Genomic DNA, 27,345 nt, shown 5'->3' with positions numbered 1-27,345 from the left:
TTGCAGTGAAAGATGAAATGTGGTATGAAAATCTTAGGTGAATGGTGGAAAAAGTTTGGAAGCCACCACTCTTGGATTGGAATTCCTGCTCTAATGCTTTTGTTTTAACTTTGCAAGTTTTTTAGTGTCTCTGAGTCTGTTTCCTCACTCACAGAGTAGATGGGGTATTTATGTACAGGTCGGTGTTGAGAGCTCAGTGAGACGATCCATTTCAAGGGTGTGGTGTGGTATGTGACATTATTAAGTGATGAGTAATTGTAAGTGCAATGCTTTCCCTCTGCTTTCCATCAGAGGAAAAAGGAGTTATATGACTTTCCAAATATAGAAGATTATTATTCTCTGTAGATAACATAATGGCATATAATGCGTTATATTTGACATTGTTTCTATAAGCAATGCTTGACATGGTAAATTGCAAAAGAGCACCAATCACAATAATATTAATGATAATAGCAAATATTTGTTAAGTGTTTGCCACGTGTCTTGACACCTTTAATCCTTATCACAAGACCCATGAAATACTAATTATTTTTCCTGTTTTACAGATGAGTAAATTAAGGCACAGTGTTAAATTAGCAGGACACACAGGCAACTTCATTACTGAAAGATTTTACACTTTTTTATTCATTAAAAATTGATACCGCCAAACCCCTTTCATTCTTCAGATAAAGTCAGTAATTATCCAAATAAGTATATTCTCGATACACAAAAGCCTTCTCATCCCTGCCCTCTGCCTGGGAAGGACTGTGGTTTGAGGACTCAATACCTTTCGGTAAAGAAGAAAGGCAGCAGAAGCATCCAGGCTTGAGTCCTAAGTCTGCAGACTGTACGGACAGTTGTTAATAGTGTAGGTTTGGTCTTTTGAATGTTGAAACATCATGATTACTTGGGGTGAAAAAGAAAGAGCAAAGAGAAAACACATATTTTTTTATTTTTTATTTTTTTTAAAGTGTACTTCTTTATTTTGAGACAGAGACAGCATGAGCAGGACAGAGGCAGAGAGAGAGAGAGAAAAAAATCGCAAGCAGGGCTCCGTGCTGCCAGCACAGAGCCTGATGCGGGGCTCATACTCACAAAACTGTGAGATCATGACCTGAGCCGGAACCAGAAGTCAGACGCTTAACCAACTGAACCACCCAGGCACCCCAAAACACAGATTTTTTTAAAAGTATTATGTGTGAAAATACTGTGACACTGGCTTTCCTACAAATAAATTTATTAACAAGGAGCATATAAAAGAACATTATATCTGAATAAACCATATATGTTTAACTGTTTTAAGAAGTGTCATGTTTCTGATGATTAAGCCTCTTTATAGCTTTGATCTTAGTTATCTTGCTTTATATGCTGTTCTCTTATGTCATTTTTCAGTTTTATCGTATTTGAATGGAAATCTTTATTTATTTTAAGATGATTTCTTACAGTTCTGGTTCAGTAAGTTTACAATAATTTCAGGCCATGCAGACCCCTACTGAAATTTGAAAGAGCCTGAAGTCTTTGTAGATGATCTTAAGATAACATTGTTCTTGGCCTTATGATGAACTGCATATGTATATCAGCTTTGAGACATAATAATTACTTTAATTTTTTTAAGACTTCGATTGTATTTAATCTCCTGGTTTGATGAAATGTTGGATTATAAAGGAAATAAATTTTTCCTTCTTAAGAATGCTTTATGGAGGTTTTCTCTCCCTGTGGTACTTCCTGACGCCCTGATATTATGTCATGTATAATTGGATTGACGCTCAGCCTGAATACTTCTTTCTCTTCTTGGCAGCATGGGGTAACCTTGGAAATGTTCTGAAGAGTCAGAGCAAAATTTCTGAAGCTGAAAGCGCCTATAGAAATGCTTTGTACTACCGTAGCAACATGGCTGACATGCTTTATAATTTGTGAGTATGCATTACTTTCTCTGGTTTGCTTCATCTTTGAAACCTGTGGTGAGAGACTATTGATTTAACTGCTGGAAATGGAAATGATGATAGCTGTTTTTCTGAAACAGTCTTTTCATTAATCATGCCTGTGAGACTAGTAGGTGCTTAGTATTTGTGATTTCTTTGTTTTGGGCCTATGCATTGGCCCAAATATTCGTGTCTATTGATGTAGTATGGTTGAATTTTCTTGAAGTACTATGGTACTTCATATATAACCTAAAAATTGGTTTAAATGCTTTCAGTTTTGTTTGTTTGTTTGTTTGTTTGAAGTTTGTTCCATTAACACTTAGTTGGGATCAGGAAATAAGGTTGCTATGTATGATACTTCATATAATCAATATTTTCATTATTATCAAACAAAGAATTGTTTGTGTCAAAGTATGTATAGAACGTGTAGTAAATCTGGGGAGTTGTCAAATAAGAAAATGTGGTTTAACAGCCCTCCCCCTGCAAAGGTACTGGTAATTAAGTCAGAGTATCTGTCTATGTCAGGTTAGAAAAATCCCTTGGGGAAAAATTTGCTGTTTTTCCCTGGAAAGAGGATGCAGTAAGATATTAATGGATACATGCAAAACCCAAATATCTTCTTTGTCTCTTACATTTATGACACGTTTTTGTTTGCAAGTAATAGAAACTTGGTCTAAATTTGCTTAAACACAAAAGAGAATTTATTAATTCCTATAATTGAAAATTTCTGGAGTTGATTAAACGTAGGCACATTTAGATCCAGGTGCTTTACCTTTCAGAAATTTGTCTCCATTTTCTGTATCCAGTTTCCTTTGGGTTCATTCCTCTCCCTGTGGGGCTCTGTCAGTTGCAAAGACAACTTGTACACCTTTATAGACATAATGTCATGACCCTTTTCAATCTCAGAAGGGGTTGCCTTGGTGTCTCTGTTAATCCTGGTAGAGATCTTTGAGTGACCCTTCTGGGGTCATGTGTCCTCTCTTGAGTGAACCATGGGGCAGAGTGGCAGGGGCAGTAGGACACCTCCTTTGGCAGGGCCTCCATGGTTCGAATGGTTAGGAGGAGGACCAAGTCCCTGTAGGAAGGGACCAGACATAGTAAGATGTCTACTGCTTATCTTTAATGGATGAAGTAATACTGATAGTATCAAACTAACTTGGCAACTTAATTTTTAATATGTGTTTATATTCTGGTTATATCTAAATCTATTGTACTGGCTAAATCTAAGTGAACAGACAGAAAAAATAGAAAATGCATAAAAATAAACAAAAAAAAAAAATCTAGATTTTTAAGAAAAAGTAGACAAGGTGAGCTCGGTTTAACTTCCTGTTCCTACATTTACCTTGTATTCAAACTCCCAGACTTTAACACCAGGATCTCAGCCTCCTGGCCTATGGTCTAAATTAGGCCAGCATGTGTTTTGTGTTGACGTGAATAGTGTTCAGTTTTCTGTTTTTACCTGGAATGCGTTTAGATGGGGCACACCCTCTCCAGTTTGTACTCTCCCTGATACTTGCTTTCTACTGTTTCTTGCTCACCCTGTATATTACTGTAATTTTTCATGAAATACGTATTTCCATCTTTTTTTTTTTTTTTTACTTGAATGAGTATACCTAGATACGTCTACAAAGGCTTTCCCCATGTCCACCTCATCTAAATTATGTGATGTTACTTTATTAGTGATTAGCAGTATTTTTATTTCATGAAAAAAGAACCTTATCAGTTTAATACATGTATACCAATGTTTTTTGGGTTTTTTTTTTTTTTTGCATCTGAAAGTAACTTTGTCACAGGGACCCCTTGTCTTGTAATAAGGGATCCAGTTTTCTTCTGGTGCCCATTCCCCACAGATTTTCAGAGGACAGAGTAAACTGAACAACCAGAACCTCTTCACTGAGCTTGTCTTTCTTTTTCTTAAAGAACCTACAGCCAGTAGTTTCAGGTTACCTACCTCCTGGCGGTATCTGGCATGGCTTGAAAGAAGAAGGAAATGTATCTATCTAGGCTTACTCTTTGTTGAGAAGAGAAATTTATTCAATTAGACAAATACCCTTTACATGTAATTTAAAACCTGCATCTTGTAACTTCCTCTGTGGCTGTATATTTGAACTATTACAGAATGGATAGACCTCCCAAATCCAAATGAAAAATCCTTGCTGGAAAAGTGGTTATTAACAAAACGTTTTTTTCCCCCCTTATTTATAAGTGAGATGTAGCATAAATGCCATATATAGTTCCAAAATATTTTTTATTAACATGGCAGGTTTTTTAAACTACACTTAACTGTTAGGTCAAATGGGGAGGCTTAAATTCCATAAGAAATGTTACCAATCATTTTAAAGTATTGGATTATAAAGCCCACGTGTTTGATAGAATTCTGGTACTAAATAACTATATTTCAAAAGAAGTGAATTCTTCATTGATTTATTTTTATTTTTTTTATTTAAAAAAACTTTTAAATTTATTTTGAGAGAGAGTGCAAGTGGGGGAGGGGCAGAGAGAGAGGGAAAGAGAGAATCCCAATCAGGCTCCACAATGTCAGCTCAGAGCCTGATGTGGGGCTTAATCTCACAAATCGTGAGATCATGACCTGAGCCAAAACCACGAGTAGGACACTTAACTGACTGAGCTACCCATTGATTTTTGATCAATCATTAATAAAATGCACCAAGATAAATATCTTACCACCTATAATATTATAAATGTGTCTGGTATTATATGTCCTTACGAGCAAACTTTTGTTTTTGGTTTTGTTTTTTCTGTTTATTTACATAGTTTGGAAAAAAGCCAAGTTTTCTCATGGACCATTTAGAGACTATTTGACAATACAGTTTTTCTTTTAAGGTATATATGCTATTTTTATTCCGTAATTTTCTCTGATATATAGAAACTTCTTCTTGTTCTGTTTCAGTTTTGAAAGAAAAGAAATGTGCTTTGCTCAGTTTTATCAGTTAACGTAACCTATATCACTCCTTCGTGGTAGTAGCAGTTATTAATCACATTTCATATCCTCAGTTACAGTTATATCTCTTAAAGATGTGTATGACCAAAGCCTGAAATAATGAACCTAGTATATCATTGGCACGAAATGCCCATTTTTATTAATTAATTTTAGAAGCTTTTGGGAATCATGTAAGCTCCTGTTAGGTCCTGTACTTAACTTTTAATCAGTAACCTAGATTTATTTTTTTTTTTCTTTTCTTTTTTTTCTTTTCTTCTTTCTTTCTTTCTTCCTTTCTTTCTTTCTTTCTTTCTTTCTTTCTTTCTTTCTTTCTTTCTTTCTTCTTTCTTTTTCTTTCTTTATTCTTTTTAACACCTTCAATGTTTATAAATCTACCTGCTTTGGAAACTACTGAAAAAACTGCATGGTGTTAGGAATTTTTATTAGGAAAATGATCTGTAGACATACATTATCATGTAACTTCAGAACACTGATTACCAAAGTGAGGTCCACCACCACTGGCCAGATACAAGATGATTCTAGGAGGTCAGAGACAATCTTTAATCCCTATAATTTTATTTTCTGTTTATAGTTTAAAGATATAACTAGCTCATCTAAATGTTCTAGGTGGGGATAGAAGGAAGAAAAGATGATTTGGAAAAACATCAAGTAAGTAATGATACAAATGATAGGTGGTTATAGCTGAAGTTTAGGGAACATTGCATTAAAAGATTTTAAAACTTTGAGGATGTTTTTCTGTAGCATTAATATCAAGTTATATCTGAGAGGTGCATGTATAAAGTTCAATTGCCTATTTATAAAATGATGGAATAATTTTAATTTTTTTCTCTGTTAATAATTACCTGAATTACTTCTATGTGCCAAGCACTCTTAGTTCTTTACATATGTTATAACAGCTTGTCTTCAAATGAGGCCTACAAAATGAAGAAAATGAAACTCAGATAATTTGTGTTGGTTATACAAATAAAAGAAAAGCCAGTATTTGAACTCAAGATGTTCTGACTCTATACCCATGCAGTCATAGTATTTCTTCTCAAGCTGGCAGAGATAAACCAAGGATGTGGGAAAAAAAAAAAATAACCTCAGTATATTTCTTTTAAACCTAGGAGAAAAAACTTAATTCTAACTACTTTTACATATATAAATAAAATACTTGTAATTACGTCTTTAAAAAAAATTTTTTTTAATGTTTAAGAGAGAGAGAGACAGAGCGCAAGCAGGGGAGGGGCAGAGATTCAGGGAGACACAGAATCCAAAGCAGGCTCCAGGCTCTGAGCTGTCAGCACAGAACCCAACGTGGGCTCGAACCCACAAATCATAAGATCATGACCTGAGCTGAAGTCGGACGCCTAACCGACTGAGCCACCCAGGCACCCCTACACAACTGTAATTACATCTAATAGAGAGTATCAGTTATTATTGTTTTTTAATGACAGTTACTAAGTTTACTGAACTTTTACTGTAGAATTTTGTTAGAAGGATCATGAGTTCGCACAACTGAGCTAAAAGTTGCTTTCAAGAAGAAACTACTGCAGAAATTGTTTTAAATTGCCTAAATCCATTAATTATAAGTTTTTGATATCACTTCAATCCATGCTTACAGATAACAAGCATATAATGTGAAATTTGAAACAGTACATAATTCTACTTAAAAAAATTGAGATGTAATTGAAATATAACATTCGTTTCAGGTGTACCTCATGATTCAATATGTGTATGTGTTGAACCAATCACCACAGTAAGACTAGTTAGCTGTCACTAAACATGTTCACGATTTTTTTTGTCTTGTGATGAGAGCTTCTACTTAGCAAATAAGACTAGTTAGCTGTCACTAAACATAGTTACACTTTTTTTTTTTCTTGTGATGAGAGCTTCTACTTAGAAAATTTCTCTTTGCAACTTTCAAATATATAACACATTGTTATTAGCTATAGTGACCATGCTGTACAATGGATCCCCATGACAAATATATTTTATAAGCAGAAGTTTGTACCTTTTGACCCCCTTCACCCGTTTCACCAGACCCGCATTCTACTCTTAAGAGTGACAGATGTGGTGCATTGAAAGCATAGCCTTATATTCAGCCTTTTATTCATATTGCTATATTTATTAAAATCCATTACTTCACACAAGTAATTTTAAGACCAGTGTAACCGATCTGTATTATGATGTTGGTTTCTCTTTTCATGTATAATAAATTTCAGGGATAAAGCAGATAGACCATTGCTCAATGATGTATACTGTCAAATTTTATAAATGTATAGTCGACTTTCAACCTTCTAGCAGCACTACTCACTGTCTCTGAAATATAATTGATTTCTAGCCTGAAAAATACTCATTGTTCTTTCATTGTTGTTATAGATTTGCCCTAGCAGTCTGTTCCAAATGATATTTAAACAAGTAATTCAATAGAACATTGAATATTTCATTAGGTATTAAATTTCAGGGTGCAGATAATAAATTTAATGTGGTTTAATCAATTCTTGATTATCTTACATAACAGAGGGGATCATTTCTGTGGATAATAGATTTTGCCACCATAAGTTAGTTGCCAGTTTTATTCTATGTTGTAAGAACCTAAGTAATCATCTAATATGAGAAGCCAGGAGAGGAGCAATAAAATAATTTAAGGAAATAAAAAGAAAATGTTAATGAAGGAGACTATGGTGAAACATTGGGAAGTAAGGAGTAAGTGTAAGAGAATGTTCTTTAAAAGATCAACAGTTTTGGGCAAGCGTAGTATATGACCAAATAGAAAACCTCAAGTATATAAAAGAGAATGAGAAAGAGGCTACAACCAGATGTATGGAAGCTTAAAATAACAAAACATTCGTTATATATATATGAAAATATTAGTGACATGGATGCTTTTTTGTGAAAATAGAAATGATCAATATTAACCCAAGAAGTAGGCAATTGGAATCAAAAACCTTAAAAAATTTTAAAAGCCATATGAAAGAGTTTTCTCCAAAGGAACAAAGTTAAGGCATTTGACAAATGTGTACTATCAAATCTTCAATCAATGAAGTTATTTCTTGTACCAGTTACACTTCTCATTTATTTTTGTGAAGCTATATAAACTGATGGCAAAAGGTCTGACTATATTTAACACCAAAAAACAAAGGAGAATAATGAAAATAATAACAACAGCAAACATCAAACCCCCCCAAAAAACAAACCCACACACCAAAAGCAAACAAACAACAAAATAACAGGACTACCAGTTATACTTATGAATATAAATGTAGACATACTCTAAGATTAATAGAGTGAATGTAGTAGCATATTAAAGATTAAAACATTGCTATCAGGTGGGGTTTATTCTAAGATTTATAATGGCATGTTCCATATTACAATTCAATTATTATACTCTTTCAATTTAAAAATTCAGAAGAGGAAAAAATTATGATCATCTCTAGAAATTCCAGGAAGGTTTTTGGTCAACATGTGTTTCATAAGTAATAAACAAACTTATAAATAGTCATTTTATAGTCACTTATAATAAACTAGGAATAAAGACATACTTCTATTATATAAAGAATATTGGTCTAAAGTTAATAGCAACACCATATTTAATATTAAAGTACAGCAGTCATTTCCATTTACATTCAGTTTCTTGAAATAGTGGCAATTTCTTATTGATCATTGTATCTCTTCTTACACAGTTCTAATTGTACTTGTTGATTTTATAAATGAATTATGAAATCAATATCAGAGCAAGGAAGATCCCGTTTATCAATATGTGATAAGATTAGTAATGGGTATTAGATAATCACATTCTTGGAATTGTATAAGTGTTTTTTAATCATTATCATGAAATGATTCCAGGTTACAAGGAACCTTCTTGAATTAGATGTCTGGAGTTGCATTTTCTTGCAATTTCAGAAGCAAACACATTGACATTCAATTGGTTTCTGTATTAGTTTCTTTTTTTATTTAAAACAAATTTTTAAACATTTATTATATTATTGAAAGAGAGAGGGAGAGAGAGAGAGAGACAGAGCATGAGTGCAGGAGGCACAGAGAAAGAGGGAGGGAGACACAGAATCTGAAGCAGGCTCCAGGCTCTGAGCTGTCAGCACAGAGCCCGACATGGGGCTCAAACTCACAAACCGGGATATCATGACCTGAGCCAAAATCAGACGCTCAACTGACTGAGCCACCCAGGTGTCCCATTGTGTATTAGTTTCTTAGGGCTGCTATAACAAAGCACCACAAACTGGGTAGCTAAAAACAATAGAAATTGATTTTATCACAGCTCTGGAGGCTAGCAGTCTGAAATCAAGGTATCCACAGCACGATTTCCCCCTGAAACCTGTAGGGGAGTCCTTCCTTACTTCTCTCTTATGGCTTGCTGGCATGCTTGGGAGTTTCTTGGCTTGCATCTGCAGAACTCTAGTCTCTGTGTTTGTCATCACATGACCTTCTCCCTGTGCACTCTCTAATAAGGTTACCAGTCATATTGGATTGGGGACCCAAACTTGTTAAATTAACAAGTTACATCTGCAGTGTCCCTGTCTCCAACTAAGGTCATATTCTGAGGTGTTGGAGGTTAGAACTTCAACATACATTTTTTTTTGGGGGGGAGAGACATAATTCAACCAATAACAACTGCCTATTGAAAGCTTCAGTTTGAGAGAGACCAGACAATAGTTTTTCATGGAGGAGCAGATCAAGTAAAAGACTTCTTGATGAAGCCAAATCTTTGCATAGAATTTAAGTGGGTTTATGTATCTCACACTGTAAAGAACCTTTGGGAGGAAGTAATTTAAGAGGCTATAGCAGTGAGGGAAATGTGGGTACAGAGTTGTCACAGGTCTGCTTCTAGTGAGATGTTCGTTTGTTCATTTAGGGGCAGGTTTTGAGGACCCTTGAGAGGTAAGAAAAATCAGAGATTATAGAATAGAAGTGATTGACTATCTGACATGGGGCTGAGCCATTCTTAAGCTCCATGGCCCAACAAGGTATGAGAAGCCCAGGGAAGAATGAAGACTGGTGGAAAAAAGGGGAAAGGAAGCTTTGGCCAAATGGCTAGAGTTCAGGACAGGGTTTCGTGCCAAGTTCCATGGATGTGTGTGGGTGTGTGTGTGTGAAGGATGGAGGGAGGTGTCCCGGGGATACTAGGTAAGCAGGCTGGTCTCCTAAAATAGAGAATTCAGGAGACACTATCAATCAGGAGTGCCTGGAAGTGCTTGTCATGTGTGAAGTAAAATGTAATTGAGAGATTTTTGGTAAAATTCCATTGGCTTGAGGACACTAGGACTCTGGATACACAATTCATTTGGCTCTTGACTGATTCCTGCAATGAGGTGGGACAGACTACCAGTACCTACTTGTTCTCATGGAAAAAGCAAGGCCTACCACTTATTATATACTTTGTTTTAATTGATAATTTTCACCAATCAATACACAAATATAATCTTGTTGTAAAACACTGAAATAGTACTGAAGAAAATAGAGTAAAACATAAAAGTTTCTAATTATTGCATTTCTTTTTTTTTTTAAGTTTATTTATTTATTTTTGAGAGATGGAGAAAGAGCACATGAGTGGGGGAGGGGCAGAGAGAAAGTATAGAGAGAGAATCCCAAGCAGACTCCCCACTGCCAGCATGCAGCCTGATGCAGGGCCCGAACTCACGAACTGTGAGACCATGACCTGAGTCAAAAACCAGAGTTGGAAGCCTAACCGACTGAGCCACCCAGGCGCCCTTAATTATTGCATTTCTTAACCCCCTTTTGCCTACCCTACGATATATCTCCTCAGATTTTCACAAGTATGTATATGTGCATTTATACATGCAGTTATGCATACATATTTTAATACTTTTCTCCTGCATATATGTGTCACCACTGATTTTTAAATTTGTGTGTGTGCAGATGTGTCAAAGTGTGCACGACCCTCTCCATTTTGGTTTACACTGAATAGTTTTTACTGGCATATCCAATAGGATGGTTTAAAAACTATGCTGCTTCATTCTTCATCTCTCTAATTACAGATGGAGGTAAACAATTTTTTTATTGGTTCTTTGTAATTTTAAGAGGAGCTAATTGTTCATATTTCTTGCCTAGTTTTATAAGTGACGTTTTTTTCTTGTTTTGCAGGGTTTAAAATAACATGCACCCATGCAGTTATATGCATATACACAAAAATCAGTTTTGCAAATTATTTTCTCCTAGTTTTTATTTGTCTTTTAACTTTTCTTATAGTGTTTATTGTACATAACTTGAATTTATACACATATGCATATATACACATACATATGTACATATATACATATGTCTCTATGAAGACCATTCACAGGCTAGTATTCAAACAATTGTATATTTTTAAAATATATTTATAATTATTTTTGTGGGTTTTTTTTTTTGGGGGGGGGTCCTTAGTCTACCCAGGACATACTATTTTTGTATTAAGGCATAATTTTTTTCTAATGAATATTAATATCACCCTAATAACTTAGGAGTTTTCACGTAGACTAAATTCCTGTGACAACCTAGAATCATTGTTGGGGACTTTATTCGGGTCTTGTGGCAACCCACAGCAAAAACAAACTTTTATTTGCTATAACTTATACAAAATTTCATATTTTAAGAGGCAGATGTCCCATTCTTGTTTTTCATATTCTAACACTTCTTGATTATTCTTGTGTATTTTCTGTTTTGATCATAGCCTTGTTAAATTGCATTAGAAGTCGAGTAGCGGGGTGGTTGTGTAGCTCAGCTGGTTGAACATCTGACTCTTGAGCTCAGATAATGGTCTCAGGATCATAAGATCTAGCCCCGCATCTAGCTCAGGGAGTCTCCTTGGAATTCTCTCTCCCTTGGTCCCTCCTCTGTGTGTACTCTCTCTCTCTTAAATAAATAATAAGTAAATAGAGTGAGTCCAGTTGGGCTTTGACTGGTTATGCACTGACTATATATCAAAGTGAGGAGGACTAATATTGTCACACTTTAAAGTTTCCCTTCCAGATGCATATGTTGCTACACTTATTACAATTTAAAATTTTCCCTTTATTAACATTTTATATATGTTTTTCACATTGGTCTCCGTTATTTGAAGTTGATTTTCTCTTAATTTTTTTCTTAATACTGCAAATGTGTTTACTTCTTTTTTTTATTATTCAAGTATAGTTAACATACAGTGTTATATTAGTTTCAGGAGTACAATATAATGATTCAACAATTCTATTAATCAATTAACATTAATTAATTCAACATTAATTAATCAATTGAACATTAATCAGTGCCCCTCAAATCAAGTGTACTCTTTTTGTTTTGTTTTGTTTTATATTTTACTTTTTATTTTTTTATTTTTTAAAATTTATATCCAAATTAGTTAGCCTATAGTGCAACAATGATTTCAGGAGTAGATTCCTTCGTGCTCCTTACCCATTTAGCCCATCCCCCCTCCCGCACCCTCTCCAGTAACCCTCAGTTTGTTCTCCATATTTATGAGTCTCTTCTGTTTTGTCCCCCTCCCTGTTATTATATTATTTTTGTTTCCCTTCCCTTATATTCATCTGTTTTGTCTCTTAAAGTCCTCATATGAGTGAAGTCATATGATATTTGTCTTTCTCTGACTAATTTCACTTAGCATAATACCCTCCAGTTCCATCCACGTAGTTGCAGATGGCAAGATTTCATTCTTTTTGATTGTCGAGTAACAACACTCCATTGTGTATATATACCACATCTTCTTTATCCATTCATCCATCGATGGACATTTGGGCTCTTTCCATACTTTGGCTATGGTTGATATTGCTGCTATAAACAAGGGGGTGCATGTGTCCCTTCGAAACAGCACACCTGTATCCCTTGGATAAATGCCTAGTAGTGCAATTGCTGGGTCGTAGAGTAGTTCTGTTTTTAGTTTTATGAGGAACCTCCATACCGTTTTCCAGAGTGGCCGCACCAGCTTGCATTGCCACCAACAATGCAAAAGAGATCCTCTTTCTCCGCATCCTCGCCAACATTTGTTGCCTGAGTTGTTAATGTTAGCCATTCTGACAGGTGTAAGGTGGTATCTCATTGTGATTTTGATTTGTATTTCCCAGATTATGAGTGATGTTAAGCATTTTTTCATGTGCTGGTTGGTAGTCTGGATGTCTTCTTTGGGGAAGTGTCTATTCATGTCTTTTGCCCATTTCTTCACTGGATTATTTGTTTTTTTGGGTGTTGAGTTTGATAAGTTCTTTATAGACTTTGGGTACTAACCCTTTATCTGATATGTCATTTGCAAATATCTTCTCCCATTCTGTCAGTTGCCTTTTAGTTTTGCTGATTGTTTCCTTCACTGTGCAGAAGCTTTTTATTTTGATGAGGTCCCAGTAGTTTATTTTGGCTTTTGTTTCCCTTGCCTCTGGAGATGTGTTGAGTAAGAAGTTGCTGCAGACAAGATCAAAGAGGTTTTTGCCTGCTTTCTCCTTGAGGATTTTGATGGCTTCCTGTCTTACATTGAGGTCATTCATCCATTTTGAGTTTATTTTTGTGTATGGTGTAAGAAAGTGGTCCAGGTTCATTCTTCTGCAGGTCGCTGTCCAGTTTTCCCAGCACCACTTGCTGAAGAGACTGTCTTTATTCCATTGGATATTCTTTTCTGCTTTGTCAAAGATTAGTTGGCCATACGTTTGTGGGTCCATTTCTGGGTTCTCTATTCTGTTGCATTGATCTGAGTGTCTGTTCTTGTGCCAGTACCATACTGTCTTGATGATTACAGTTTTGTAGTATAGCTTGAAGTCTGGGATTGTGATGCTTCCTGCTTTGGTTTTCTTTTTCAATATCGCTTTGGCTATTCGGGGTCTTTTCTGGTTCCATACAAATTTTAGGATTATATGTTCTAGCTCTGTGAAGAATGCTGGTGTTATTTTGATAAGGATTGCTCTGAATATGTTGATTACTTTGGGTAGTATTGACATTTTAACAATATTTGTTCTTCCTATCCAGGAGCATGGAATCTTTTTCCATTTTTTTGTGTCTTCTTCAATTTCTTTCATAAGCTTTCTATAGTTTTCAGTGTATAGATTTTTTTTCACCTCTTTGGTTAGATTTATTCATAGGTATTTTATGGTTTTTTGTGCAATTGTAAATGGGATCGATTCTTTGATTTCTCTTTCTGTTGCTTCATTGTTGGTGTGTAGGAATGCAACTGATTTCTGTGCATTGATTTTATATCCTGCAACTTTGCTGAATTCATGAATCAATTCTAGCAGTGTTTTGGTGGAATCTTTTGGTTTTCCATATAGAGTATCATGTCATCTGTGCAGAGTGAAAGTTTGACCTCCTCCTGGCTGATTTGGATGCCTTTCATTTCTTTGTGTTGTCTGATTGAGATAAATGTACTCTTAATCTCCTTCATTTCACCCATTCTGTACTTTATTTCGCTCCTTTATTTTACCATACCCACCTCCTCTCTGGCAACAATCTGTTCCTTGTCTGTATTTAAGAGCCTTTTGGTTTTTTTGCAAATTCTGCTATTTCAACAAAAGAAATCCTGATATTTTCATTTGCTAATTAGAAAAAAAAAAAAAGCAAATAATCAAGTGTGTACTTACATTCTGATTTGTTTAAAATGCAGTGATGTTTCATGGTGCTGAAAATATTAAGAGTCATTTTAAAATTCTACTTGAGAGGGGCCACTGGGTGGCTCTGTCACTTAAGCATTGGATTCTTGATTTCAGCTCGGGTCATGATCTCAGTGTTGTGAGATCGAGTCCTGAGTCAGGGTCCATGATGGGCATGCAGCCTGCTTAAGATCTTCACTCTCTCCCTCTCCCCACACATCTGCTCTCTCTCTGTCTTAAAAAAAAATAATAAAATAAAATAAAATAAAATAAAATAAAATAAAATAAAATAAAATAAAATAAAATCCTATTTGAGATATAAGCACCTTTACCAACTGGCTTTTGTTAATAGGAATGCAGTATTTAAATTTGTCTTTTAGTAATTTCAGTCCTAATGTGTAGGCTTACTGTAATATTAACCATTTCTGCAAGACAAATAGATCATCTAGGAATATAATCGTAGCCTTTATTAGAATATTTTTGAAAGTGAAAATTAGTGATTATTTGGTACAAGGGCAAATTGACCATGCTCAGTGATTTCACCAACCCTGTATGCATTTTTGTATGCAAATTCTTGACAATATTTTAGCATTAAACTATCCATTCTTGAATTTTGTTCATGATATACTGTAATGAAGGACTTTGGCTACATCTGTCTTATCAGATGCCAGGATAGATTAAGACAAGAGAATTACTATATAAAGACCTAAACATCTGCAGGATAGTAAAAGAGGAAGTCAGGAATGATTTTATGGCATAGCTATAATTAAAACACATCAAGTCAATGAAAAAAAGAAAAAAAAAATGAAACATTTTGTTTGTAGGTTTTATGGTAAAGCATCATATGTGATTATTAGTTAAAGTTATAAATTGTATATAACCTGAAAACTCATATTACAGCATTCAGTAGTACTCAGTAAATTTCGCTAAGTGGTCTGAGGAAGAAACTGGATCATCTGTTCAAGCGCCTGGTGCAGTCCCAGTGAGCCCTATTTATCGAACCAAAATTCACAAAAAGGATGAGGAAAGTTCCTGTGTGCTAGTGTTTTCATGGGATTTCCTCCACCATATTGTTACAGATACTAGAAGGCTCAGAATCCAGTTAAATTTGTTTGGGATTCATAAATTAGTTTGGTGAGCATATCTATCCACAGGTTGGAAACATTCAGTTTATAAAAGCATTCGGCTGAGGAATATTAGATGAATTCATGTATTAATTCTTAGACATTAGTCTAAGATAGCCTATGTTATGAAACTCTAGCTGAAGTTCCTCCTTCCTGGAAAGCGCCAGAATAAGTGTCATTGACATTTACCTGCACACATTTATACATGAGCACATTTGCAAATTCATGTGTTGGAAATAAGGATTCATTAATTGATTTGACAAATATTGAGTGACCTCAGAGTGACAGATGTTGTATTAAATGGTGAGGATAAGCTGACAGAGTGTGTAGTTTCTGCTGTCAAGGAGCTTATAGTTTGGACTTAAAAATAAGTAATAAAGTAGCATCTTTTCTGAGAGATAAGCTGATATTATTATGAGAAGACAGAGAGAGACCTCACTCAGCCTGGACAAAAAGAAAAAAATAATAAAGACAAGACAAGAAAAGAAGAGTCATACTAGGAAGAGAAATTAATAAGATGTTTGGGGTGAAAAATCATTCAGTTGTGACTAAGTAAGTTTCAGATGACTATCAGCCATCCCCTAGGAGCTAGAATGTGCTTTTACATCTCATGAGAGAATTCTGTGTTAGAGCCCATAGGTTTTAGAGTTGTAATTATGTAAGTATGTAAGTTGAAACTTTAACTTGTGTGTGTGTGATATGTATAAGGATAAACGAAAAGAAAGACTGTGGATGAAATCTTGGGGAATACCAGTATTTGAAGAGCTTGGTAGAGAAAGAGGAACCATAAACTGTGTTGAAGATGAAGGAAGGAAGACTGGGGTTGTTTGATGTCATTGATGCTGATGAATAGTACAGCAAGAAGGGAGAAAAGGGCCAAAGAGCATGAACTATTAAGAAGTTATGTATTTGTATGGGGTTTTGATGTCCCCACAGGGGGAAAAAATAGTGACATCTATCATGGGTCTAGAAACTTGGATATATTAATGTAGTAGTGCATTTTGTCATCGTGAAGCTACAGGATATCCCAGAGAATAATTTTATCCTATGAATTGCAGGGACACAATGACCAAAGAACCATACTTCACGAGAGAAGCCCCTTGGTTGCTGGGGGTGTAAATCATTTATGTCGTTGTTTCTAGCGCAGAGTGAAGTCCCAACACCTCCTTGGTACTCAACGGATGCTTTTGAATAGATTTATTCAAACCACTTACTATTTCACACTCATTTCTTTTATAGCAATGGAAACTACACGTTGTAGTATTGGTGTCTAGGATTGCCTGTGGGAACAAACTGTAAAGCCTTGCCCTCCCCACCATAATCCAAAGTAAAATTGGGGGAAATCAGAATCCTTTAAGAAATTGGAGTCTGGCAAGAAAAAGAAGGAGATTGAATCATTCCTATGCCCATTTGTATTACAGGTTTTCTATTACAAGTGTAATTTTAAAATGGCATTGTGTGGGTCATGCTTTTCCATGTAGAAATCTATATTCAAGAGTAATTGTGTAGAGAGAGTTAAACTATTTTCCATGTTGGAAAAATGATGAAAGTCATTTTTCTGAAATCTCATTAAAATGGCCTTTAATTTTATAATCATTTTCATCCAGGGTTCTGTAGGTAAATTTGAGGACATGTATTAGTCCATAAAATAGGTTTATAAAGAAGTTCATAATCACATCCTGTTTGAATGCCTTTTGTTTGGTTTAACTTTAAAACTGATTGAAAGTTGTTTAAATGGCCAGAAGATTTTTTTTTTTTTTGCGTGTCTTGTTTGTCCTAAAATTATGCTCATGTGAAAAGTGGAGGCTGATATGCAGCAGAATTTCAGGTAAATTAATTTGTTTTCTCAGAGTGAGGTTTTGCATTATGAAAAAAAAAAAAAAGTATCTTTTTCCCCGTGTTCCTTAAGAAAAATGAACAGATGTAAATTTGTTATGTGTGTAGTTCCAGTCAGTCCTCTGCAGATTTCCAATTACTATGACTTCGGAATTATTTCCTAGACACACTAGGAAACATAGTAATATTATCTTCTATTTAATTTATTTTTTCTCTTACACAACACCTAACTGTGGTTTTGCCTAAATGATACAGAAGTTGCTTAAAGTATAATTGAAGTTTGAGGCCATCTGGATATTAAGATGTTAATGAATTTTAAAAATTAGTATCTTGTCATCTGCTGTTTATTTTTCTCTTATTCATATAAATAATATTATTTGTGTGGCCAAATTTTATCTCCTGTCACTCACTTCTTTCAATTATTTGTTTCAAAGACTTGCGGGAGGCCTCCTCGCTGAGCCTATGTAAACTGTAGGCTGTCTACCACTCACACTAGTTCCCCTTTCCTTCATTCCTTTTTATTTATTTATTTTTTTTAAATTTTTTTTTCAACGTTTATTTATTTTGGGGACAGAGAGAGACAGAGCATGAACGGGGGAGGGGCAGAGAGAGAGGGAGACACAGAATCGGAAACAGGCTCCAGGCTCTGAGCCATCAGCCCAGAGCCCGACGCGGGGCTCGAACTCACGGACCGCGAGATCGTGACCTGGCTGAAGTCGGACGCTTAACCGACTGCGCCACCCAGGCGCCCCTCCTTTTTATTTTAACATTAGATTTATGACCTTGTAGTGAACTATATAATTTTCTGTTTAATTACATACAGTGAGATGAAAATAAATAAAATATAGAATTTATTTTGTGCATTGCTAACATGTAAAGCCACGAAGGCATTATTTTTGTACATATCCTAAGTGCCTAGCATAATACTTAGCTCACAGTACAAGCCCAATAAATATTTGCTGAATGTACGTTTATACAATGTGCCCATGATTTACGCACATTTTCCTTAGACTTCATATGTGCAGGGTGCATTAAATAACAAAAAACTCAACTGAGAAAATTTATTTTTTTATTGAAAAATTTTTTTAATGTTCTTATTTACTTTTGAGAGAGAGACAGAGCGAGTAGGAGAGGGGCAGAGAGAGAGAGAGAGAGAGAGAGAGAGACAGAATCCGAAGCAGGCTCCAGGCTCTGAGCTGTCAGCCCAGAGCCTGACATGGTCTCGAACTCACGAGCTGTGAGATCATGATCTGAGCTGAAGTCGGATGCTCAACTGACTGAGCCACCTAGGCGTCTCTCAACTGAGTAAATTAAAGAAAAATCTTATTGGCTTTATTACAAGATTGATAAATTGGGGAGAGCATCTCATCTAGCCAATAGAGGAGTGTTCTGTGGAGCTACATGAAAGGGAGACTTCATAGAAGGAGGATGGGGCAAGAAGGTTATTAGCAAAAGAAAAAGATTGTTTTAGGCCAGGTGGTTTTCCTTTGGGGGAAAAAAGAAAGGGATCTTATCATATAGATTACCTCATCTTTCTTTGGGGGATGGAGAAGGCCTGTGTGGCTGACTCATTGGTGCTGATTAAAAAATTTCCGATTGACTTCATTTCTGGGGAAGGCTGAAACTGCAATTAAATTAGGTATCAAGCTCCAGTTTGGGAATCTGGTCTAAACGACACCATTTGGGTCTATGGTTTTCTTTTGAATAGGTGCATCATGGATTATTTAAAAAACTTTCCTTCCCGCTTTTTCTTTCTTCCTTTGACCCTGCTTACCTCTGCAGAATCAAAAAGCACCTAAGGATGCGCTTTTTGCTTTACTCTTCTATTGCTTTTAATTATACTGCCCCCAAATTGACTTTGTCCCTAAGGACTCTTAATGTTGGAGATGACTAGATTGGGGGTGGCTGAAAGGCAAGAGGAAGGAGTGATCTCATCTTACTGTTCTGACTATGAGAACAGTGTGAGAAAATGCTCATCAGTCATCTAGAAAAGGAAAACCAATTCCAGCCTGGTCAGTATAATCACATCTTACTCAGAAAATAACAGGCAGGTACTTTCTTAGAGAATAGAAATTACAGGGGCGCCTGGGTGGCGCAGTCGGTTAAGCGTCCGACTTCATCCAGGTCACGATCTCGCGGTCCGTGAGTTCGAGCCCCGCGTCGGGCTCTGGGCTGATGGCTCAGAGCCTGGAGCCTGTTTCCGATTCTGTGTCTCCCTCTCTCTCTGCCCCTCCCCCGTTCATGCTCTGTCTCTCTCTGTCCCAAAAATGAATAAACGTTGGAAAAAAAAAAAAAAAGAAATTACAGGTTAGGAGAATAATCTGAATTGTCTTGAATTCTGAAGGTAGACTAACTTTTAACACCATTTATATTTTATGAATATCCTTTTGATGTTTTAATGAGTGTGTGTGTGTGTGTGTGTGTGTGTGTGCGTGTGCACGTGTGTGTGTTTTCTGTAAATTTGCCTGTTTGAAGTAAAAATCTTTAAAAAAATTCTCTAAATCTTCAAAGACCAGATACAGGGGTGGGTACAAATCTGGGGTGCAAAATGTATACTCCAGTCTCCAAACATTTGGGTTTAGAAAAGATAATGCAACTTTAATCAAAAGCAATAAGCACTGATAGCAAGGAAAAAACAAACGCAGTTTGGCCAATTTCTAGGTACTGCTCTTAAAAAAATATAATGGGAAGCATTCAGAGATGAGAAATTTCTCTGGGCCAATGCCATTATCTTTATAAAGCATGAGGGTAGAAGAGTAGAGTGAATAGAAAAGACAAGAAAGGAGAAGCAAGTGCTGCTGAAAGTATTCACCAATTTTCTCTTCATTTAGCACTTTAGTCCCAATCTTCCATCATTCCATTGTTGTCTGGCTCCCTGCCAGTTCTTTTTCCGTGTCCAGCCTTAGACACCAGCGTGCCTTCTGCTCCCATACTGGGGCCTGAAATGATGGGTACTGCCATGAAGAGATCTTTCTTCTCTTTGACCCCTGATTGGGGGGGAAGGATATCCCTTTTTGGCACCAAAAGTATACCTGCAAAGGCAGTTTTAGGAACATTGTTATACCTGGTGCTTTCTTTCAAACTTTTTGAGTACTGCAGGATAAGCTTGTGAGTTGTTTTTATGTTGCAAAATCTATTCCGAGCAAAAAAAAAAAAAAAGATAAACTCAGATTTTTATTTTTGGAACTCATCTTGCTTGTTCTTAAGTTAGAAATTGCTTGTATGACCTAACACCTATTCCTGCTGGTCTGTGAGATACATGATACCTTTTCCCCTTTCATAATTTATTGCTTCAACAGCAGACTTTTGTTAGAGCACTGCTGTTAAGGGACAAAGAAAACACCCACTTTGTTGAACATTTATGTTTAAAGTGAGTACATTGTGCTAAATCACTGTGTGCCCATGGGAACATCTCTAACCCAAATTATAACCATATCTATAGAAGGAATCAGGCACTGAAGCTTGCTTGCTTTCTTTCTTTTCTTTCTTTCTTTTTTTTTTTTTGTTTGCTGATATTTTTTTGAGTGTGGTGATGCCTGTGGAATTCACAATTGTTCATTTTTCTTTCCTCCACTGCCTGAACAAACTAGTTTCAATTAAGTTTTCTTGCTGTGGACTTCCATAGCATATCACACAATATCATAGTACCCTACAGACAATTTTGTTACTGCTTTTTAAATTATCTCTTTTCTACCAGTCATTAAATCTCTCTAATGGCCCTATGGGATACATTTTCAATGAATGCATGAATGAACGGATCAACAGTCTACATACTTTGACTTTTACGGAGTACGGCCCATGCCCGTAACCCAGCTTACAGGTTCCCCCAACAGTAATTGCATACCATCCAACTGATAAATTTTTCTTTTTTAAGAAATTACATAATAATTAATCATCCATGTTGTATAGCTCCTGTAAATAGTAAAGAATAAATAGCAAACCTGTACATAGGTTTAAAGTTAAATCATTGCTAGTTAGTGCTTTAATTTGTGTTAGGTGCTTTTTAGTTCTTAATTTTGTTTGTTTTAAATCACAAAATTCTCTGGGAGGATGAGAGAATCTTTGAAAGATATTTGACTGTGATCCCAGAATATATAGATAGAATATATAGAATAGTAGGAATGGAGTGGGAAAAGGGAAAAGTTTCCATTTTAAAAAATTTAACTCTGTGCCACCTTTGCACCATGCAGTCAGGTTCATGAAATAGTTACTAGCATGAACTTTGGCATTAAGCAGACTTAGATTCAAATTTCCCGTTTATTGGTCCCATGGTTGCCTTAGTCAAATTGCATGATCCTTATTCCTCGTCAGCAAAATTGGGTTATGGCATCTCCTTGTACTGCAGCAAGGAATAAATAAAATGCCTGGAAACTTGATACAATTATATAATAATTAAAGCTAAAGAATTTGTTAGCGGTTAATTGATTTTGCTTCTAACTGTTCATGGCTATGCCTCTGTGGGGGTATACCTGTATTTACTGATGAACATGTCTATGAAGAGGAGTGGATCCTCAGCATAAGAATAACTCAAGGAAACCTCTTTATAAGTTGTATTAGGCAGGGATCTCCAGATAAACAAAACCAATAGTATATGTATATAATAAATAAGTTTATTATAAGGTGCTGGCTCATGCAATCATGAAGGTTAGAAGTCCCAGGATTGGCTCTTTGCGAGCTGGAGATCCAAGGAGACAGTGGTGTAGTTCAGAGCCTTGAGAGCCTTTGTAAATACCAGTCTGAATTTGAAGGCTTGAGAACCAGGAGGTCTGAAGACAGAAGGTCAATGCCCCAGTTCAGGCAGAGAGACAGCAAATCTTCCCATTTTCTTTTTTTTGTTCTGTTCAGGCCTTAACAGATCAGATGATGCCCGCCCACACTGGGAAAGGTAATCTGTTTTTTATACAGTCTGTGAATAAAATGTTGATCTCTTCTGGAAACATTCTCACAGATGTACTCAGAAATAGCATTTAACCAGATATCTGGGCACCCTATGATCCAATGAAGCTGACACATGAAATTAGCTATCATACAAGCATGTTTGTTCTTGGTAAGGCTGATAGGCATAGGAGGCTTTAGTTTATCCACATTTGAAGCAAATTAAAAATATGTTTCCATTGGTATGGACATACATAAACACAGAAAGAGGGGAAAGAAATATGTTGATACAGACAGTGAAGAAGCACTGGATATATGAGCCAGCAGATGGTAATTATTAATGCTTATACTGAGAACAGGCACTTCTTCCCAATGGACCAATGTGGTGTAATAGGATTTGAAGCCGAGCAGCTCTGAATGAGTCTTATTCTGAACCTTTCTAGTTGTGTTATCTTGGGTAAGTTATTTAACTTCTCTCCCTGATGTTTTCACATGTCTAAAGTGAAAAGAGTAATATCTTATATTACTAATTTTAAGGATGAAAAGAAATAATATGTAAAACATTATCATAAAACCATCCAGTATGAATTCTCTTTCTTGATTCCTATTAAACACTGTTTTTTAACTAGGGATGTATATTCATACCTATTATTATTTTATGACATGTAGAGGAAAATATAGCCTTAATTATATATTCAGAAGACAGTTATAAAGCAAAGTAGGCATATATTAATAGTTATGTGAATCCCAGATCCAACAATAAATTAGCTACATGGATTTTTTTAAGTTGAGTACCCATTCTGATTTGGGGGCTCCTCTTTGTAAAATGGGGACTGTGTCTCTATGGGCTTATTGAAAGAATTATGAAAGGTAATAATCATGAGGCATCTTTTTCAGGACCTGTCACAGATACAAATGGGCTTTCATAGGACATAAAAACTTGTTAAGATGCCATTGTCTCAGTTCTTGCTCAGGAGAAGTACCTTTTTAATGAATGCTCCATTTAATTGAGACCTCACATATTTTTAAGACATAGTGAACATATGTTTCTCCTTCTTTAGACCCTAAGCAAAAACTAATTTTAAAAGGAAAAAAGGAAAAAAAAGCTACAACTTCTTCATTTCTCCCCTAATGTTTATTGATAAGGTTTTTGGTAATGCATTTGATACATAACAACAACAAAATTAATTTGATTGGATGCCTACTGTTCCACATTTGACAGGTTAGAATGGAAAAAAAATCTTCTTTATGAAATAAGATGTCAGTATGGTACTTTATTTGTCAAAGTTAAACAAAATTCAATTTAGAACAAATAAACAGGTCTGTGTCAAAAGAAAGATGCCGGAGAGGAAGCTTAACTGTATTTTCTGAAATCTAGTTGGCAGTTATGTGACACTTGGAAGTGACATCCGATGAAATAGGATTTAGCTTGGGGAGCTATGTAATAGAATCAGGTGTGCACATCTGTCTAATTCATGTCACATGGCTGGTGTCTTTTTTTCCATCTCTGTTTCCATTCTTTTTAATGCATTTTAAGTACAGAGTCAGGAAACAACTTGCTCATTACCCTTTCCAGTGGAATTTCACCTTTTCAAGAAGGGACATCTTTTCTGTTTTGCCCATAGTACATAATGGTATATAATAATCATGTATAATAACTTAACAATAGTTTAAAATAAGTATCCAATTAAGTCATGCTTTTTGTAGCATACATATTATATATTGTTTTCACAAGTTGAGTTTATGTGTTTTAGGTAAAAATGTGAACAATTTATATCCACTTCCTTATTAGTGCTTTTATACCCAAAGTCATCTTTGTAAAAATGCCATTTTTACTTCTTAAATTGAAATAGTTTAATTAAAATAGAATGGGAGAAAGAGAGAGTTGAGTATATGATTTGAGAAAAAAAGATAAGAGTAGAGAGAATTAATATGTTTGGTCCTCAGATACAAGGTTTATTATCCTATGGCAACCTGAAAGCTATTGACGTGCAGTGTGAGACCAGAAAATATAACTTTATGGTATCTCCTTTGGAGCTCAAATTCAATCAATTATATCTCACTGAATCTTTTTTTTTTTTTTTTTTATGAGATGAAAATCCTACCTATTTCATTTCACTTGATAATTCCTGTGAGTTTCCTTCTTTCTAGTTATTTGGGGATTGAGAAGATTAATTAAAATGCTTTTATTAAAAAAAATGTTACTAATGTCATTACTCTTTTTGAGTGAAGAGTGATAACTCTGACCACTCTGATGTCTAGGAGCTTAATTTAAGAGTTCCAATTTCATGCACCCATTACGCTCTTAAGTTATATAACTTTAATTAAATATAAATTGCTATTTTTATACTTGGCAATTGCCTAGTCTGGTTATCACTAAAAACCAGACAACTCATTTTTTGTATTCATTCAAATATAATTAGAAGTTTTCCTTAAAATACTCTACCAGAGCCATACTTGATATTACATATTTTATGGTCTTACATGGTTTAAAAACAAGCAAAACAAAACAAATAGAAAACAAAATGATGCATGTGGCATTTTATCAGTTGGGAAGAGGTTGGTTTGCAAATAGTAAGAAACCCAAATTAACATTAGCTTCAACGAGTTAAAATTGTATTTGCTATCTTACAAAAAGAAGTCCAGAGATGTGTAGCCCCAAGAGGTCATAGAAGAGTTTCATGAAGGGCTGTTTCCTGGGCTCCTTTAAGTTTTTTCTAACAGTTTTCAGAAGAGGACTTTTACCTTAAAGTCAGCAGGACAGAGGAAAGATAAGGAAGAACATGGTTTCTCTTTTTTCAGGGACCTTTCCTAAGAGGTACACAGACTGCTGTGCTTTCATCAGATTGAACAGCACCTACTCACATGACCAAGCCTGGATTTCTGATTGGTCATGGTTCTTTTTATATGTTCAGTGGCTAGTACCTATTAGATACCTAATTTCCAAGCTCTGTGTCAGTCTAACCCTTGGAGTTACTGCCATTGATTCAAGTAGTAATTACTCATTTTATTTACCAGGTTTGTTTTTGCAGTCTATCATTTCTATTGATTATTATCTTAAAGCCAAAAGTGCAATGGAATTTCCTAAAAATTAAAAAAGAGAAAGCTTGCCTGCCCCACTTTTGTCATTACATCTGAGCAAGTTGTCGGTAGCTCTTATAATAATAGATTCCATTTATTGCTGGTACAGTCACTTGAAATTTTTGCCTCGTATCTATTTTATCAAGCAAGATTCAGAAGCATTTGTGTGTATGAGTGTGACATGCTATTGTCACTTCTGTTTGATATTAGAAAGATTTATTTTTCCAAGTGTCCTATTATAAACATAGCCTAAAACTAAGCATAAATCTTGGAAAAAAAAACAGAACAAGTTCAACTGTAATGCCATTTCACAGTTAAATTATATGAAATGTCATTATTACAGTCATTAGTTAAATTAGTCAATTTTATTAGGAAATTTGGATGTATGCAAAGTTTAAATATGTCTCCAAACCAGTGCTAATTAATTTCATTTGGGAAATTTCCAATGCATAAATACCTCAGAATAAAATTGAACATCTAAACTTTATAATATTTTATTTAAAGAAAAGCATCCTAGTTTCAAAGTGCCATGTGTTAAAAGACACTCGAATGCAATAAAATTCAGATAAATATCTCAATTTAAAATGAACATATTTTATTATTATAATAGCCCCAGTGGGGGACTTACCTGTGAGGGATATGTTCCGAGACCCCCAGTGGGATGCCTGAAGCTATGGGTAGTACCAGACCCTATTTCTCATTTCTGTATTTTTTCTGATATATACATCCCTATGTAAAGTTTAATTTATAAGTTAGGCACAGTAAGAAATTAACAACAACAATAATACAATACAATAATTATAACAAGATACTGTAACAAAAGTTATGTGAATGTGGTCTTTTTCTCTCGAAATATCTTACGGTGCCATCCTCACTCTCCTTGTGATGACGTGAGATGATGAAATAGCTACCTGATGAAATGAGGCGAATGATATAGGCATTGTGAGGTAGCGTTAGGCTGCTATGGACCGTCTGATGATTCATCAGAAGGAAGATGGTCTTTCAACCACAGATGACCACGGATGACTGATACTATGGAAAGCAAACTCGTGGATAAGGGAGGACTACTGTACTTGGGCTGTAGGGATTACAATTATTTTGTGAGCCATTGCCTGTGAACAGTAAGTTATCCGATTTATTCTGATTGCTAAGTATGTTTACCCAGGGAATAGCCAAGCTACCGACTGTGAAATATTCCTCATAATATAATCTTAATTTTAAGTTGTCTTAGTGCATGACTCTGTGTAAACTGCATCCTGTTTCACCCACATTCTTGTGTGTAAACATCAGCTTACTCACTGTCCCATATATTCTTCAAAAGTATATGTTTTTCTGCTGATGTGCTTTATTAATACCAACTTTGGGGGCACCTGGGTGGCTCAGTCTGTTATGTATCCGATTTAGGCTCGGGTCATGATCTCGCTGTTCCTGGGTTCAAGCCCCACGTTGGGCTTTGTGCTGACAGCTCAGAGGCTGGAGTCTGGAGTCTGCTTTGATTCTGTGTACTCCCTTTCTCTCTGCCCCTCTCTCACTCACACCTTCTCTCTCTCTCTCTCTCTCTCAAAAATAAATAAACTTAAAAAAAATACCAACTATTTCAACTATTTTGAAAGACCTCTGTTAGAACCTGAGGCAAAAGAAAGCTTTGCTTGAAGATCTGTATGTTTCTATAGTTATGTATAGAGGGCAATCTTATTACAAAGAGCCACTGACTATTTGCTTAGATGTACTGCTAGAGGTAGGGCAGGCATGCTTTTTCTTTTTAATTTTTAGAAAATCCCATTTCTAATTCCTTTTTTTAATGAAAAAAGTAGAAATGATAGATTAGATTTTTATTGAAAAATAATGTAATCCCCATAGTTTGATTTCTTATTTTCCATATTCTTTGCATAGTTCATGTATGTGAATGAGGGGACATGGAGGCCTAATAAAGTCTTCTTCAGAAAATATTCTGAAGACATGTGTTGCAGTTAGTACATATGAAATGCAAAATGTGATATCTTAAC

At 35.4% G+C, this 27,345-nt stretch overlaps 1 protein-coding gene across 2 annotated transcripts in view; it reads left to right on the top strand.

Annotated features, from left to right (window-relative positions):
- Positions 1 to 27,345, top strand: part of TMTC2 (transmembrane O-mannosyltransferase targeting cadherins 2) — a 404,595-nt gene that overhangs the window by 214,317 nt on the left and 162,933 nt on the right. For both annotated transcript variants that reach the window (XM_086712717.1, XM_025926374.2), the window contains exon 4: positions 1,778 to 1,892. In XM_086712717.1, coding sequence (XP_086568843.1) covers positions 1,778 to 1,892 — 115 coding nt within the window. The remainder of the gene's footprint in view (positions 1 to 1,777; positions 1,893 to 27,345) is intronic.

The sequence above is a fragment of the Puma concolor genome, chromosome B4, assembly GCF_028749965.1.
Source record: "Puma concolor isolate L17-30 chromosome B4, mPumCon1.1.hap2, whole genome shotgun sequence".
Classification (NCBI taxonomy): Eukaryota; Metazoa; Chordata; class Mammalia; order Carnivora; family Felidae; genus Puma; species Puma concolor.
This window is presented reverse-complemented; position numbering and strand designations above follow the sequence as displayed.